At 44.6% G+C, this 18,578-nt stretch overlaps 1 protein-coding gene across 1 annotated transcript; it reads left to right on the top strand.

Annotated features, from left to right (window-relative positions):
* The first annotated feature begins 413 nt into the window (after positions 1-413).
* NHLH1 (nescient helix-loop-helix 1) lies at positions 414-815 on the top strand. The gene has a single exon (XM_061185839.1). The coding sequence runs from the start codon at positions 414-416 to the stop codon at positions 813-815; it is 402 nt and encodes a 133-aa protein (XP_061041822.1).
* Positions 816-18,578: the final 17,763 nt, after the last annotated feature.

Here is an 18,578-nt window from a genome sequence, read left to right as displayed (position 1 = left end):
ACTTTCTGGATCTCTTCCCTTCTCTCCATCTTTCCTCTTACTCCTTGACACCATGGCCTCCTGCCTGTCTCTCCTGCCTCACTGCCTCCACCCCTCCCCATGTTTCTGCTGTTCTTTCCCCAAGCTTACAGTACCTCCCCCTCTCCCAGCCCATCTTAAACCTTCCTCACCCCTCCCCATCTCTGAGCTGTCCCCTCCTTCCTCCCTCTGCCCTTACCGATTTCCCCTTCTCTCTTCCAGGCTCCCGACCAGAACGCTGACCATGGAACCCTGAAGTGGCTCTCACTTCCTTGAGCTCAGTGGCAGACCCCACCACCCCAGGCCCTTCCTGCCCCTCCCGCAACCAGCTTTCAGGCTCCCAGAGGGAGGGGTGGGGAGGGGATCCTGATCTCACAGGGCGAGGGGCATCCATCATGATGCTCAACTCAGACACCATGGAGCTGGACCTGCCTCCCACCCACTCTGAGACCGAGTCCGGCTTCAGCGACTGTGGGGGCGGGGCGGGCCCTGACGGGGCGGGGCCGGGGGGGCCGGGAGGGGGCCAGGCTCGCGGCCTGGAGCCGGGAGAGCCGGGCCGGAAAGACCTGCAGCACCTGAGCCGTGAGGAGCGGCGACGCCGGCGGCGCGCCACAGCCAAGTACCGCACGGCGCACGCCACGCGGGAGCGAATTCGCGTGGAAGCCTTCAACCTGGCCTTCGCCGAGCTGCGCAAGCTGCTGCCCACGCTGCCCCCCGACAAGAAGCTTTCCAAGATTGAGATCCTGCGCCTGGCCATCTGCTACATCTCCTACCTGAACCACGTGCTGGACGTCTGAACACTGCCTGCCTCCCGCCCTGGATTCACTCCTCTCCCCGGGGCTTCGCTGGGGTCCCTCCTCACCGCTCACTGCTTAGCACGACCTCTCTTCCCTGAGCCCCTGTACCCTGGCATAGCATGTACCCACTGGCCCCGGGCCGAGGCAGAGTGCCCACCGGTTGGTCGGTTGGTCGAAGGCGACTTCCTTTTACTCACGCAGGCACCCGGAGGGCTCTTCTCGTGGGTACCTTCTACAGTTTGTGGTTGGGACCCAGCCAGTTAGAAATGTTTTTGCTTGGGTGGTGGATATACAGTCTTGGAGTCTCCCCCTGGTTCGCTCATGGGCTGCTGCCTCTTCTACTCCTACATCCAAATTTTCAGAGACACACCCCCCTTCCCCAGACCCCGACTCTGTCTCCCATCCTGTTTGCACCCTGTTGCAGCTTCTCCTGCCCGTGGTAGAGAGGGGGCATGGGAACAGGAAAGGGGAAGGCTGGGGTTAGAGGGGGTGGGCTTTTTCCTAGACAGCTCAGTCTAGCCCTTGGGAGGCAGGGGCATGGTGAGGTAACTCCTGTGAGGGGAATCTCAGTAGCTGGGGATTATGGAAAAACTCTTCCTGTTTTCTATCTTGTTCCTGAGGCTTAGCATATACAGACCTCGGATCTTACTTGGTAGTGAGTGCCTTGCCCTCTCTGAGCTATTTGGCCCCCTCCCTATCTCCTCCCACCCCAACCATCCCGATTTTCTTCTTCTTTCTGTGCAGCTAGAGAAAGGGAACCTAGATCTTGGGGTAGGGGGTGATGTCCCCCAAATCAGCCCAGAGTATCTGCAAAAGGCCCAGGCAGTGAGTGGGCCAAATCTCATGTCTGCTTCCTCCATCCCAGTCCACCACAAAGATGTGCAAAACCCACACTGATTTCTCCCTCGGATGCAGGGGGGATGCCCTATTGTTGCCCTCTGGGGAAGCTCAGCTCTCCCGGCCCTAGGACCTCTTTATTATATTTTTTCTGCTTCCTTAAGCTGCCTTTAGCGAGGGAAGATACCCCCCTACCCCATCCCACCTCGAGGCTCTCTGCCCTACCCCCATGTTGCTCAGCCCCCCCCTGCTCACTAGCCCAGGATCCGTGGCAGAATGAAGGGCCTGAGAACCTGTGTAGAAGAGATGAGCTCACCGCACTTCCCATGCTCCCACCTCCCTCACACCAAACTCCTAGCTCTACAAGGATATTATTTATTTACGTATTTATTTATTTATTCATCTATTTATTTACTTATTTATTTATAAATATTACTATTTATTGCCGAGTCGTGCACTTTGGGGTCGAGTGAGGGAGCTCCTGGCCGTCCTAGCCAGGTCTCTCTTGCTTCCTCCCTAGTTATTCCCTTCCCTTTCTTGCTCCTTCTGTAACTCCAGGTGTGTGTGGGGATCCCTTTTGCTCACCACACCCGTATCCCTTCCTGGGATCCATCTGTCCTGACACCCTAGTCCTCTGGGATGGCGCCCCTCCCCCACTTCCAGGGCTCCTGGATCCTTCTTCAGCTCCCTCCATCCCCAGACAATCCCACCCCGGTCCTGCCTGCTCCTTTTCTCTCTCCAGCCCTCTCCCATGACCCTCACTTCTTCCTAAGACCCCCAACAGTGGGCCCTAAAGGTCTGTGTCCTGTGTCCTGTGTGTGATTTCCTCCTGTTGCAGTTCTGATTTCATACAAAAAGAAAAATTAAAGTGACCTCGTTCTAGCACCAGGTACAGCTGTGGATCATTCAGTTGGGTTGGGAAGCTGGACTGCAGGTTATGATAGAGTGGGCATTGAGGGTCCTAAGCTTTGAAGGCTCTCCTGATGGGATCATGAGAGCTCACTATGGTGAGCAAATGAAAAAAGAGAGAAGAAGGGGTCACAGTAAAGAGGTGCAAGGGGAGGGTGTAACAGGTCCCAGGCCTCTCCACCTAAAGTGCCATGCACTTCCGTCTTGGCACCCACTGAGTGAAACTTTCTGACCCCTCTGATGTGCTTCTGCTCCTGCCCTCTATGGATCAGGGAAGGAGCTGAGTGTCCCAGTGGAACCCAAGTTAAACATGTGTCTGTGGGTCCATGTTGCTGGGTTATGAAACATTTCATGCCATGGCTATGAAACATGGCCTTCCCCATTATTGTCTCTGAGCTGGATCAAAATTCCTTGCAATCACAGTTCTTGGCCCATTTTGTGTTCCCCAACTTTCAGATACTGGAGAGAACACAGTGGAGGACCTGGTACTAAGAGAAGAATAGGGAAAGGGATAAAAAGTAGTGCTGAAGGAATATCAAAGGAATCCTGGAAGGGACTCTAAAATCAATTTATAGATGAGGAAACTAGAGCCCAGAGAGGAGAAGGACCTTGCCCAAGGTCACACAGCTAGTTAAGGGCAGAGAGAAGGTTCAAACCCAGGTTCTTTTTGTCCTATACTGCCAATGCCCCTCTGCTTCTCTGAAATGAGCCAGCCTGACAGGTGACACTCTATGGACTCCCTATTTTAACAGGAACTTTGATAAACTAGAGAGTATTCAGAGTTGTGTGGCCAAGAAGGCAAAAGGTCTGGAAACAACTTCACAGAAGGAATAGTTGAAACACTGAGGATATGTGTCTTTACAAGAATAGATTTAGGGACAAGATGCTACCCATCCTCAAATATTGAAAGAAAAAACAAAAACAGACATTCTATGTGGTCCCAGGAGGCAGAACAAAGACCAGTACGTGGAAGTGATAGGAAACAGATTTTTAACTCCAAAAAGCGTTGCAACATCTGGAGCTGTCCAGCAGTGGAAACGCCTGCCTCAAGGAGGAGGAGTCCAAATCGACAGGCTGAAGAAAACACTGTAGGCAGAGTTGCCAGGGAGCCATTCCTGCCAGATGAAATCCTGGCTAGGTGAACTTGAAGATCCTTTCCAAACTTTAGGTCATCTGAGAAGGCTGAAGGCCAACACTGGGAGGAAGATGCTGAGATGTCCTTCCGTCTCTGAAGGGTGCTGTTTTCATCTCTGATGGGCAAAGAATGACATCAGCAGCAAGAGGGGTTTGAGTTAGACTTAGGGAAGAACTCCCATACAGGAAGAGGTTGACATCTTCCCTTCCCCATCTGATTTAGATGAAATGTACTCTGCCCAGAACCTGGCAAGAGGGAGGGCTGAACAGAGACCACGGAGAATCTGAGGACTACAGGGGGCCAGGGTGGGAAGGGAGCACAGAAATTGCTGAATCCAACACTTTTGTTTGAAAGGCAGGTGAAATGCTGTCCACAAAGGTGATGGGACTCACCCATGATGGTGGACTGGGGTTACCTGGCCCCGAGTGCTTTGCGCCTTCCACTGCACAGCAGCCTCAGTCCTCTGAGAGCCCTGCCTCCCTCTCATCACTTTGCCCCGCTGGAAAGCAGAAGGGGTTACTGGGCCCCTCCCCTCAGGGATCCCTTAGGGCCTGGGGGTGGTGAGAGGGGGCAGCTGCAGCTGTTCTACTGCTAGCTCCGAATTTCTTCAGATAATCAATTGGCCTCGGCTGCCGCTCTGCTCCACAGGATGGGAAAAGAAGGAGGTGGGGAGTGGGAGGAGGAAGGGAGAAAGGGACCAGGTCCTGGGAGAGGAGACTGTCAGGGAGATGGAAGTCCCTGGATGAGGGGAAAAGAGAGCGCTCCGGGGCTAGCACTCAGGGAGGAGGGAGGAACGGAAGGTTAGAAGAGGATGCATCTGGGGATGGGGACCCTCGTTTCACAACCTCCAAACCCCAGCAAGTGGGCCAGTGGGGTGGGGGAGGGGCGGTTTGGGGGCACCTGGCGAGTGAGGCTCTGGCACCTCACCCCTCCCTCCTCTAGCCCCTCCCCATCATGCCCCTTCGAGCTTTCCATGTCCTCTTCCATCCCCAGTTACCGCTGGCCTTGACCCTCCCATGCTGTCTGTCATAATTGCTCCCCTCTGCCCTTTTTCTCAGAAAACCCCACCCCCAGTGACAGAGCAGACAGCAGGGCCCCAGGGGTTTGAGAGAATGGGGGGGAGTTCTTAGCCACTCCTCCCTCTCCTCCCCTTACACACACACACACACACACACATACACTGTGTAGGCTGCCAGGCATATGGCCCCTTTGTGCCCACACAATGGAGGCCCTGCCTGTGCCCCTTTCCAGTCTGGGCACAGGGCTCCTCTCCCTGATTTCACCCACCTTCCTTCCTTCCCAATGCAGTGCCTGACTTCTTTGCCTTCTCTTCTTCCTCTTTCTGGAAGGCCCCTTAGGCCACCCCCTTCCTTCATCTTTCTGACTCTTTCTTGCTTTCTTTTTTTTATAAATTTATTTATTTATTTTTAGCTGTGTTGGGTCTTCGCGAGGGCTTTCTCTAGTTGCGGCGAGCGGGGGCCACTCTTCATTGCGGTGCGCGAGCCTCTCACTATCGCGGCCTCTCCCGTTGCGGAGCACAGGCTCCAGACGCGCAGGCTCAGTAGCTGTGGCTCATGGGCCCAGTTGCTCCGCGGCATGTGGGATCTTCCCAGACCAGGGCTCGAACCCGTGTCCCCTATATTGGCAAGCAGACTCTCAACCACTGCGCCACCAGGGAAGCCCTCTTGCTTTCTAATGTCCTTTCCTAAGCTCTTGAAATCCAACTGGGTAAGGATTGGGGACAGAAGAAAGAAGCTAACAGGAAGGTTAGTCCTCAGATGTTAGTTCGCCAGAGAGAAGAAGGAAGAGAGCAGAGAGGGAGTTGGGGAGAAGGGAGGCAGTGTGGTGGCCGCAGCAGAAGCAGCAACATTGTGCTAGAGGAGGGAGAAAACTCATACCTGGCAGCTGGAGGACGTGTGTCCCAGCTCCATACTTACCTTTTACGCTTTGTGCCATAATGAGCAAAGCACATGCCTCCCTGGGCCTCAACTTCCTCATCTGCAAAAAGGGGAAGATAATAAGACCTGCCTCAAAGGGGTGTTATGAAGATTAAATGAGATCATCGTGGCAGTGCTTAGCATGATAAGTTCTCACTTAGGGTACCTCAGGGGCAGCAAGTAAAAGGGCCAACCTGTACTGTTGCACAGTCTGTGCACTGTACAATGTGCCAGGCCATGGCAGTGAAGGGGCCTGATATCCAGCCCTTGTTCCACCACACCAGTTGTGCCACTGGTGCCAGTGAGGATGCATGCATCCTTCAAGAGGTGGCCTTAGAATCAAGCCCCTCATGTGGGTTCCTGAGCATCAGTCAGGAGTCCAACCAAAAACTCAGGAGTCCTGTCCACCTTGGAAACCAAGATAGAGTGGGAGGGGACAAGAGGCTGTGGATGCCTTAGCTCAGGCTTCTCTGGAGAGTTGGGTAGAGCCAAACTCTGAAATCTGCTAAACTGAGGATGGAGACATAGCAGCTGAGGAAAAGGGGGGTGGGTGCTGAAGAAACAGAAAAGGAGGGAGACCTGGGTGGGGGAATATGATCAGAACGCTGTGCTGGGCGGACCTCTTGCTCCTCCTCTTCCCCTGTTCCCTCCTTTAAGCAAGTTTCTCTAAGCCAGGTCTGACTATTGCTTATGGAGCACTGCCCCCTGCTGTCCGTGATTAGAGATGTTCTCACTCTTCCCCCTCTCTGGCTGGGAGCTGCTAAGAAATGGGAAATGAGAAGATGGTGCTAGACTGGGGACAAAGGGTGAAGGAGATGTGGTGGGACCTGCAATCCAAAGTTCTCTTCTTGTCAGAGGTTTCTGGAAGGTGGATGAGGGTTGATTGCTGTCTAGGGATAAATGGTGTTTCATTTACATATATTAATGGTTTATAATTTTCGGATTGATTTTTTCCTGTGTCCATTTCATTCAGGGTGTGTGTGTGTGTGTGTGTGTGTGTGTGTGTGTGTGTGTGTGTTTTCTACTCTGAGGGTGCTTGCCTGCTTCTGTGGTCGCTGTATGCGCATACATCGGTGTGCTTGTTTTTGTGCCCTTTTTCATGTTGGAATCTGAGTGACAACTGTCAGGTATGGAACAGAGACCTGAAGCTGTTGAACTTCCTCTCCTTCCCTCTAGACTTTTTGTTTTGTTTTGTTTTGTTTTGTTTTTTACTGTTTATTGGAGTATAGTTGATTTTTACAATGTTGTGTTAGTTTCAGGTATACAGCAAAGTGAATCAGTTATACGTATACATATATCTACTCTTAAGATTCTCTTCCCATATAGACCATTACATCCTTCCCTCTAGGTCTTACCTCTGCCTTCCAGCTCCATTAGCCACATGGTTATTTACAAGTGACAGACTTTTGCTGGCTTTGCCCTGCTTTGATCATTCCAAGAGCAGAGCCTTGTTCTGCTTTCACCTGGGACTCTTGGGTTTAACCTGGTTCCCGAGTGAAGTGAGAGGAGAGGGAGAGCCCTGAGATCAGCACCTCTTTGCCATCCACCTCTCTGCTGTCCTTACTGGCATTTAAACTCCAGCCTTCTCCTTTTATAACCTTGTAGCTGTCTCCTTCACCAGTCAATCCCATTTTATTCAGTGCACCATGCATTTATTAACTAGCCAATGTGTGCCTGACACTGTTCTAGGTTCTGAAATACAGGCCCAGGCTCCCCTCAGTATCTACTGGGGAGAGAGACATGGAAACACATCAGTTTCCTGAGGGTGAAAAGCATATGCAAGGATCAGAAGTCAGTATGAACTCAGAGGGAGTGCTGGTGAAGGAGGGAGCAGGTAAAACCTGAGCTGGGCTTCAAAGACTGAAAGGGATTTGCCAGGTCTGTGAAGGTGCTTGCAGAAAATTCTGCCGTGTGCTGTCAGGAACCCCCTTTGCAAATTTCCTCCTTCACTGGACAGGGCATTCACCTTCCCACATGCAGGAGTGTTGACTCACAGCCGAGGAGTCTCTCTCCAGGAATTGCCTTTGGAGGAGGAAAGCTGCCTTGCTTAAGGCTGCACTCCCTCCCTAGGCAGTGTACATGCAAGGGCTGCTTGGTGCATGGGGTTACACAGCCCCATTCCAGGGACAACCATGAAGGGCTGTCCCAGCTTGAGATCCCCCATGGGATTGCCAGAGGCCTCTCCTGCAATCCCATTGCATTTCAGTTTAGCTCTCTGCTTAATACAGCCTCTCTCACACCTCACAGGTATTCTCTCCTGAAAGCATCCTCCTGCATACACCTCAGTGTGTAAGAATCTCTTTCCCAGGGAACTCTACCTGAGACAGCGATATTCCAGGTAGAACGCACTGTAGGTACGAAGGCATGGAGGCCTGAGGAGGCTTTGTGTGCAAGAGCACACCATAAACAGTTTGGTATTGTTAGGACATAAAATACGAGGGGCTGGTGGGACAGGAGAGTGATGGAGAACGGCGGGAAAGGTAAGCAGGGGCCAGGCAGGAGAGGCCTTATGTGTTATCCTAAGGAGCTTGTCCTTTGCCACTTAATGATGGGAAACCCGTAAATGTTGTCGAGTAGGGTAGATAAATGCTGTCAGACTTACATTCTAGAAATGTCACTTTAAGGACAGTTCTGAAGACAGACGAGCAAGGGTAAGATCTGTGCAGGGAACAGTTTTAGAAGACTATTGCAAGGTCAGCTGAGAGAAAAAGAGAGTCTATTTAAGCAGTGGCAGAGGGAATGGAGAGGAGAGGACAGATTTAGGAAAAGCTGTTTAAATGTGGATTCAACAGAACTTGGCGATTTATTAAATGTGAGAGGCTAGAAGAGAACTCCCAGGTTTCTGGCTGGGAAGCCTGGATGAACAGTGGCGCTGCCTTCCAAAATAGACCAAATAGGAGGAGAAACTGTGGGGGATTGTGGCGGGGATGGTGGCAGTAATGACATACTAAGGACACACTGAACAAGAACTGTTGAAGAGTCTTCCCATGGAGCTGTCCAGAAGGAAGTTGGCTCTCTGGGTTTGTGACTAAAGAGTTGGACCTCTTTGCTAGGACGTGTCCCGGAAATCTCCAACTCCACATCCCCAAGCTGGCCTCCTTATTCTCTCCTCCCCTCATCCCGACTTTTCCCTTGTTGCTCCTCATATGACTAAATGGCACCATCAGCATTCAATTGCCCTGGCTCCCACCTCCAATCCATCATCAACATCTATCCATTTTGCCTTCTAAACGAGACTTGGAACCGTTTCTTTATTTCCACCAGTACCACCCCTGCTTTCCTTTGCCTGGACTAGCGCAGTTGCCGAGCTGTCTCCCTGCCTCTTGGTTTCCTCTCCTTAAATCCACCCTCCAAACTGCCATCAGAGTGACCTACCCCCAGTGCAAATCTAATCACGACAGTTCTAGATTCAAATCCTTTTAATGGCTCCCCATTATTTCTAGAATAAAAGCCAAATTCTTCAACATGGCATGAAATTCCCTTCATGGTGCAGCTCCTGCAAGTCTTTCCACCCCGACTGCTATTCCATCCTTCACACTTTGTCCTCTAACATTATAAGGAGCTCTCTGGCACGCTCCACATTGTTCCTGACTTCTGTGCCTTTGCTCCTACGTCACCTATGTAGGTCCTACTCATCCTTCAAGACAACAAAGATGTCCCCTCTTCCAGGAAACCCTCCTATAGCCTCAAGTTGGCTCTTCCTGCTCCCCCTTAGCTTTCTATGCACATATCTATGATTGCCCTCCCCACATTGAATGGTACTGAGATCATTTACCTACTATCACATGGGTTTTGGTGTGACTTGGGCGAGTTACTTGAAATCTCCAAACATCTGTTTCCTTATTAGAGATAACATGTTAAGCCCTTAGCCCCATGCTAGTGCATAACAAAGCTCAATAAATGGTGGTTATATTAAGACAAATTATTGCTTTTATTATCTTCCACTTCAGTTTTCTGTATTGTCCCAACATCTACCTGTTACCATTCACCTTGAGAATACGTATTCATCTATTCCAGTCCATTTGACATTTCAGACGGGGTTCTCGTTAAGTTATTTTCCTCTGGAAGCTGTGTCTTATCTTTTCACTCCACTGGAAGCCATAGGATTACTCATTTTTAAAAAGCATTTAAAAAATTACTGGACTTCCCTGGTGGCACAATGGTTAAGAATCCACCTGCCAATGCAGGGGACACGGGTTCTATCCCTGGTCTGGGAAGATCCTACATGCCGCAGACCAACTAAGCCCGTGCACCACAACTACTGAGCCTGCGCTCTAGAGCCTGCGAGCCACAACTACTGAAGTCTGAGTGCCTAGAGCCCGTGCTCCGCAACAAGAGAAGCCACCACGATGAGAAGCCCGCGCACCTCAACAAAGAGTAGCTCCCACTCGCCGCAACTAGAGAAAGCCTGCGCGCAGCAACGAAGACCCAACGCGGCCAAAAATAAATTAAAAAAAAAAAAAAGGCAAGTTTAAAAAAAATTACCAAAGTAATATATGCCTATTGTAACAAATTCAAATAATACTAACATACATACACAGAGTTAAAAGTAGATGTACCAACTGTGTAGGTATGAATTACATACCCCTCCCCCAAAGTAATCTGTATTAACCATTTGGTCTGAACCATCTTTCCAAACTTTACATTACAAATATATATAAATACATAGGTGCATGCATTTAAAATTATATTGTACATTTACTGTTAGACTTTAACTTAATATGCACTGTTACTTTTTTTTAAACAACACACTATAAAAATCTTTTTTATCTATACGTACAGACTAACTTCACTTTTTAATGCCAACCTTTTGAATGGCTCATTTTTTTGTTTTTTTTTTTAAATTTATTTATTTTTGGCTGTGTTGGGTCTTCGTTTCTGTGCAAGGGCTTTCTCTAGTTGCGGCGAGCGGGGGCCACTCTTCATCGCGGTGCGTGGGCCTCTCACTATCGCGGCCTCTCTTGTTGCGGAGCACAGGCTCCAGACGCGCAGGCTCAGTAGTTGTGGCTCACGGGCCTAGGTGCTCCGCGGCATGTGGGATCTTCCCAGAGCAGAGCTCGAACCCGTGTCCCCTGCATTGGCAGGCAGATTCTCAACCACTGCGCCACCAGGGAAGCCCTAACTTCACTTTTTAAACTTCTGCATAGGACATATGTATGATAATTCATATAACCATCCTCCTGCTGATGGACATTTAGGTTAATTCCAATCTTTTGTTATTAATAATGCTACAGTGTATATTATTCTATGCATACATTTGTGCACTTATGTATGTATTTGCTCACTCAAATGTGAGCATTTTTGGAGGGTAGATTCTTAGAAATGGAACTGCTGGATTCAAGAGAATGTACATTTAAAATTTTGATAGATTCTTCCAAATTGCGCTCCAAAAAGTCTTTATCGACTTCCACTATATCCAACCATACATGAGAGTCTACATTTCTTCACACCCTTCATAGCAATGGATATTATCATTCTTTTTTATTTTTTCCAACTTTATGGACAAAAGAAATATCAAATTTTTCTTTAATTTGAATTTTCCCTATTTGAGGTTGATGATAATAATTTTATATGCTTATTAGATAATTTCATATGATAATAATTTCATATGCTTATAATAATTTCATATGCTTATTTGTATTTATTCTGTGAATTGCCTGTTCATATCATTGGCCTATTGAAAAAAACTGTTTATTTATTTTTAATTTTTTTAAATTTTTGGGTGAAGTAGAAAAGAACAGCTTTATTGCTTTGCCAGGCAAAGGGGGACACAGCAGGCTCGTGCCCTGAAAAACTGTGTGCCCCAACCTGGGGGGATTTGGTGAGGAGTTTTATAGCAATAGTTCAAGAGTGGGGTTGCTGATAAGGATCAGGGTGCACGCAGGACTTGCACTCCTTTGATCTAGTCTCAGGTGGTCTCCTCATGAGCTTCTCTGGTTCTCGAGTGAAAAAAACTGTTTATTTAAAAAAATTTTATGCAATATTTTTTCTTTTAAAAAATACAATTGATTTTAAGGAAAACAAAAATGTTTTTGTTCTTCTTTTGTTCAGCTGCTATAATCAAGTTAATTCCTCAGTTTGTGGCACACTAAATAATTCGTCTATGCCTCCTTTTTTGTTGCTTCCTCTTTTCCCATACTTGACCTTATTTTCCTTGCCACCCCTCCCATAGGAATCTACTCATTTATTTAGTGCATGTGTTTGAATCTCCCTTTCATCCCTTTACTGACTCGTATGTATCCATGATCCGTACATTACATTATTTTGCATGTTTTTATATTTCAGGACAATATTGTGATGTACATCTCATTCTGTTTCTTTTACTTTTTCTTTTCTTTTTTATTCCTACTGAGCATTGTGTTTTAAAATTCTATTCTGCTTTTCTTATGCGATGGAATTTAAAACACAATATATGGTGAACTAGTTCTTTTTTTATCTGCATATACCATATGTACATTCTATCAATACCATGTATTTATTATATAAGATTTTTCTCCCCCAGTTTTTTTCTGCAATGGATATCTTTGAATATGTCAATTTATTTATCCTTTGCAGGGTCATTTTTGTGATACATGCCTAGGAATGGAACTGGATTATAGAATATACACATATTCAATTTTATGAGATACTTCTAAATTGTGCTACAAAACATATCAACTCATCTTTGCACCGGCAGCTTGTGATGATCTCTATTTCCTACCACCTCACTAGCACCTGATATTATCCAACTTATAAGTTTTGCTGTTCAGGTAAATGTAAAGTCATAAGTATTCTTTTATTGTTTTGTTTGATTGTTGGGAATTTTCTAATTGATTGCAGTATCTCTAGGATTATAGGATTGTAAAATCTATAGGATTATGGATACTAACTCTTTTGCCATGCAAAACATTTTTATTTAGTCAAATTTATAGTTTTTTCTTCTCTGGATTCTGTATTTTGGGCCTTGGCCTTCCCGGCTCCAAGATCAGAAGATAAGAAAAGAAACTCCACTGCTTTCTTCTAGTAGTTATATTATTATTATTGTTTTGGTGTTGTTGCTCTTTACCTTTGGTCCTTTGATCTATCTGCATTTCATTAGATATAAGAAATGAGGTAGGAATCCAACTTTGCTTTTTCCCAATGGTTACCTAATTATCCCAATACCATTTATTGAACAATCTATCTTTTTTTAAATTAAAAGAACAATTTTATTTTTTCCTTTGCAATATTTTAATATATTACTTTTTTTTTTTTTTTTTTTAGTTTTGAGAGTTCTTTATATAATCTGGATACAAGTTCTCTATCAAATACATGATTTGCAAATACTTCCCCCCAGTCTGTGACTTGTCTTTTCACCTCTTACAAGTGTCTTTTGAAAGCACAAGTTCTTAATTTTGGTAAAGTCCAATTTATCATTTTATGTCTTTTATGGACCATGCTTTTAATGTCACGTCTAAGATTTTTTTTCTAACCAAAGGTCACAAAGATTTTCTCTTATGTTTTCTCCTGGAAGTTTTATATTTTACATTTAGCTTTGTGATCAATTTTGAATTAATTTTTGTGTATGATGCAAGGTGTGGATTGACATTCTTTTTCTGGGCGTGTAGATATCCAACTGTTCTATATTAAAAAGACTATCCCTTCTCTATTGTACTGCCTTTGCACATTTGTCAACAGTCAGTTGACCATATGTATGTGGATCTATTTATGAACTCCCTATTCTGTTCCATTGATCTACTTATCTTTTTTTTATGCATATGTTACACTGTCTTGATTTCTGTAGCTTTATAATAAATCTTGAATTTATATAACATACATCTTTCAATTTTATTCTCCTTTTTCAAAGTTGTTTTGGCTGTTCTAGGTATTTTACATTTCCATATAAAGTTTAGAATCAGATTGTCAATTTCTATAAAAAAAGAAAAGATTGCTGTGATTTTGTTTGGGATTGCATTGAATCTTTAGATCAATTTTAGTAGAATTGAAATCTTATCAATACTGAGCCTTCCAATCCATGAACAATGTATACCTCCCCATTTATTTTGGTCTTCTTTAATTCATCTGAGCAATGTTTTGTAGTTTTCAGAGCACATCTCTTTTTTTTTTCTGGCTGCTCCGCCCAGCATGTGGGATCTTAGTTCCCCACACCAGGGATCGAACCCATGCCCCCTGCATTGGAAGCGTGGAGTCCTAACCACTGGACTGCCAGGGAAGTCCCTCAGTGCACATCGTTTGTCAGACTTACCTTAAATATTTTATATTTCTGATGCTATTATAAATGGTATTTTTAAATTTAATTTTTTGAGTGTTCGTTGCTAATGTTATGGGTTAAATTGTGTCCCCCCCACTGCAAGAGATATGTTAAAATTCTAACCTCCAGTACTTATGAATGTCAACTGATTTGGAAATAGGGTCTTTGCAGATGTAATTAGAGTTAAGATGAGGTCATACTTAAGTAGGGTGGGGCCTTAATCCAATATGATTGATGTCTTTATAAGAAGAGGGAAATTTGGATACAGACATGCAGAGAGGGAAGATGATGTAAAAATCCACAGGGAACAGATGGCTGTGTGACAACAGAGGTAGAGATTGGAGTGATGCATTTACAAGCCAAGGAACCCATGGCTTGCCAGAAAACAACAGAAGCTAAAAAAGGCAAGGAAGGATTCTCTCCTAGATCCTTCAGAGGGAACATGGTCCTGTCAACACCTTGATATCAGATCCCTAGCCTCCAGAACTGTGAGAGAATACATTTCTGCTGTTTTAAACCATCCTAGTTTGTGATACTTTGTTATGGGCAGCTCTAGGAAACTAATAAAGCTAGTATGTAGAAATATAATTGATTTTTGCGTATTGATCTCGTACCTTGAAAACTTGCTAAACTCAGTTATTAGTTCTAGTAACTTTAAAAAAATATTCCATTGAATTTTCTATAAAGATGATTATGTCGTTTCTGAATAAAGACAATTTTACTTCTTCTTTTCCAATCTGGATGCCTTTTTTTTTTTTTTTCCTTATTGCACTTGCTAGAACCTCCAGTATAATGTTGAGTAAAAGTGGTAAGAACATACATCCTTGTCTTTTTCCTCATCTTAGGATAATCAATCTTTGAATATGATGTTATCCATAGTTTTTTGTAGATGCCCTTTATCAAGTTGAAGAAGTTCCCTTCTGTTCCAAATTTACTGAAAGTTTTTTTTTTTAATCAGAAATTGATATTGACTTTTTGTCAAATGTTTTTTGATAGATATTGAGATGACCATGTGTTTTCCTTTTTTTTTGTTTTTTCTTTTTTTAATCTTTTGAAATGTTTTCAATGTTTCGTATGTTAAATCCATCTTGCATTTTTGGTCATGATGTATTATCCTTTTTATACAGTGTTGGATTTGATTTGCTAAAATTTTGTTAAGGATTTTTGCAACTATTCATACTGGATGTTGGTATGTAGTTTTCTTGTAATTTCTTTGTCTTATTCCGGTGTCAGAGTAACACTGGCTTTATATAATGACTTGGGAAGTATTCCCTGTGCTTCAATTTTCTGGAAGTTTGTATAAAATTGGCATTGTTTCTTTTTAAAATATTTGGTAGAAATCACCAGTAAAGCCATTTACACCTAGTGTTTTCTTTGTGGGAATCTTTTACACTTCAATTTCTTTAATAGCTATAGGGTGATTCAGATTATCTATTTCTTCTTGAGTGAGTTTGACATTTTGGTACTTTCATGGGATTTTTACATTCATCTAAATTGTCAGATTTATTGGCATAAAGCTGTTCATAATATTTTTCTATTATCCTTTTAATATCTTTAGAATCTGTAGTGACGTCACCTCTCTCATTACTGATATTAGTCATTTGTATTTTTTTTCTTGTTTTTCTGATCAGTCTGGCCAGATTTATCTATTTTACCTACCTTCTCAGAGAACTAGCTGTTGATTTCATTGATTTTTCTCTATTAATTTTCTGTTTTCTATTTCATTGATTTCTACTTGATCTTTATTATTTCCTTTCTTTTACTTACTTGGGGTTTAATTTGCACTCTTCCCCTAATTTTGTAAAGTGGAAGCTTATATCTTTGACTCAAGGCTTTTTTCTTTTCTACTAATAGGCTGGTAGGCCCATGAGCTGGTGAGGAGTCGTATCTGTATTTCAAGTGAAACAATTAATGCTCAGTTAATAAGATATAGTTGACAGACTACTGAACAAGACTACTGAACAGACTACTGAACAAGAAATTGGGAGACTTAGGGAATATTGGTGTTGCCAACTAATTAGCTGTATGATTTTGGGGCACTGGGTTTACCTACTCCGCCCTTGTTTCCTTATCTGTAAAATACAGAAAGATTCCTTTGGCATCAAATATTCCAGTTTATCTCCTCTCAGTCTCTTCTCCTCTGTTAGGTTTCACTAGACAAACATTTACTGTTGTGTCCCACTCACTGAGCCAAGTTCTGAGGGTAGAAAGATATATAAAGCACTGTTTCTTTCACTTCAGAAGCTCACAGAACCAGCTGGGCAGACAGATATGTAAACAAGAAATTACCATACAATGCCATAAAATGCAGAACTCTGGGAGCACAAAGGAGGCTCTCTGGGGAAAGGGGCATCTAACTCTGCTTGGGAAAGTTGGGGAGGAATCAAAGAGGAGACCACAGTGGAGTCTTGAAGGATGTACAGAATTTTCTAGGCAGAGAGGAGGGGGATGGGATTTCAGGCAAAGAAAACACCTCAGAAAGGAAGAGGCAGTAATAAAGCCCGAAGCTGGCAGAACAACCAGTAGATGGGTCTAGTTGGAACATATGTGTTTTGCATGTTTGGGCTTTGAATGCCCAGGGAGCAACAGGAGATAAGTCTGGAGGGGGAGACTCAAAGTCCTTACATAGAGTGCCAAGAAGTTTCGATTTCATCTTGTAGACAGTGGGGAGTCATTGAATTGTTTTAGGCAATGAAGGGACAGTCTGATTTCTCTTTCAGAGAAATCACACTGGCAACAGATAGAAAGATAGATTGGAAGGGAATGATACAAGTTTGGAAGTGAGAAAGGTCTGAATAAGCCAAGGGATTTGGGATGGGGGAGGGAAGATAATATGTTCCCTTTAAACCTATTATATTTAAAGTACCCAAAAGAATAGGCAAGTTAAAATGTCCAGTAGGAAGCTGGAAATTTGAGTCTGATGTTCAGAAGAGAGATCTGGATTTAAGAGCATTAATAAGTAAGCACTGACTGAAGGCAAGGGAGAGAATGACATTACTTTGGGGGAGGATGTAGGGTGAGGAGTAAAGGGGTCAAAGGCTGAATTCTGGGAAATATCGATATTCAAAGTCAGGAAGAGGAAAGATATTGAGAGGATGGCTGGGTTGCAAGGAGCTGAGGAATGAAGGATAGTGGTGAGGAACCTACTCTTTTGAGAAGACTGGATGATAAGAAAAGAAAAGAGAGGGCTGAAGCAAGAGGAGGGTGCAGAGTGGAGGGAGGTATTTTATTTTGCTACAAGAGTTTGAAGTTAGATACAGTAGAGAATGGGGATAATGAATGGAGTTGGGAAAGGATAAGATCTAATGAAACCTGGGGGGATTAGTCCTAGGCAAGGGAGGTGGGGGCATTCCTTGTGTCAAGAAAGGAGGAAGCCTATCAAAAAAGAGTTTGATTTAGTGGTTCTCACATTAGAATCACTGAAGTAACTTAAAAAATAAATGCTAATAGCTGGGCCACAACTCGGAAGTTTCTGGTTTAATTAGTCTGGCATGGGTCCTGGGTGTTGGTATGTTTTCAGAGCTTCCCAGGTGATTAAAATCTGCAGTCAAGGTTGAGAACCACTGGTTTAGTTGTAGGTGACTTTTTAGATTGGTGATAATAGGATGGGATCTGAGGAAGCTCACGCTTGATAAAGATTGGATGAATAGGGAGTAGTAAAGTTTGGGGATAGGTTAGGAATAGAGAAAGAGAAGGAAGTTAGAAGGGAAGGGGACTAATACTAACTTAGTGACTTTTATGTGCCATTCATGTAGAAATGAATGAGGCTTGGTCCTTGTTCTCAAAGAGATCAGCAGCTTATCTGAGAGAGACACCTCAAAACAAACCTATTACATCCTACAGTTCTTTTTTTAAAAATTTTTTAAAGGTTTTTATTTTTAAAAATTTATTTATTTATTTATTTATTTATTTATGGCTGCGTTGGGTGTTTGTTGCTGCACGCGGGCTTTTCTTTAGTTGCGTTGAGCAGGGGCTGCTCTTTGTTGCGGTGCACAGGCTTCTCATTGCGGTGGCTTCTCTTGTTGCGGAGCATGGGCTCTAGGCACACGGGCTTCAGTAGTTGTGGCACTCAGGCTCAGTAGTTGTGGCTCACAGGCCCTAGAGCGCAGGCTCAGTAGTTGTGGTGCACGGGCTTAGTCGCTCCGCAGCATGTGGGATCTTTCTGGACCAGGGCTTGAATCCGTGTCCCCTGCATTGGCAGGCGGGTTCTTAACCACTGCGCCACCAGGGAAGCCTCATCCTACAGTTCTTAACCAGCTAAGGGTTTTGTGTTTGTTTGTTTTTTCTATTTTGTTTCCTTTTTCACTAAAAGTGAAAAAAAAAATCCAGTTATTTCACAGTACAAACTGGGTCTGGGTATACTTTTGTAAGCATTGAGAACAGCCTTTCTAGGAAAGTGGGTGCTGGGGAGAGAGCTCTAGTTATCCGGAGAGGTTGAACTGTCCCCAGTTTTATCAACAGGGTTACAAGAAGATGGTGGTTCTTGTCCCACGTGGGGGGTTCATTACCGGGGTCCCCTGTGCCTGGGAGGTGGGTGAAATTGTTAATCACTCACACTGGAAACCTTTCATGGCCATCCCGTAGGCTGTGAAGTTTCTATGTCTGAGCAAGATACTAAGGATTCCTGTTTCTCAGCAGTGGAGCTGGGAAAGGGCCCTACTTTTCACCAGACTAGAAGACCTAACCTTTGCCACTCTGGTATGGGCCTTACTTCC

The sequence above is a fragment of the Eubalaena glacialis genome, chromosome 3 (genome assembly GCF_028564815.1).
Source record: "Eubalaena glacialis isolate mEubGla1 chromosome 3, mEubGla1.1.hap2.+ XY, whole genome shotgun sequence".
NCBI lineage: Eukaryota > Metazoa > Chordata > Mammalia > Artiodactyla > Balaenidae > Eubalaena > Eubalaena glacialis.
Note: the sequence above shows the minus strand (reverse complement) of the source record. Positions and strands in the feature narration are given on the sequence as shown.

Excerpts from the sequence above, each read along its gene's own strand:
- NHLH1 (XM_061185839.1), top strand. The coding sequence starts at position 414 with ATGATGCTCAACTCAGACACCATGGAGCTGGACCTGCCTCCCACCCAC.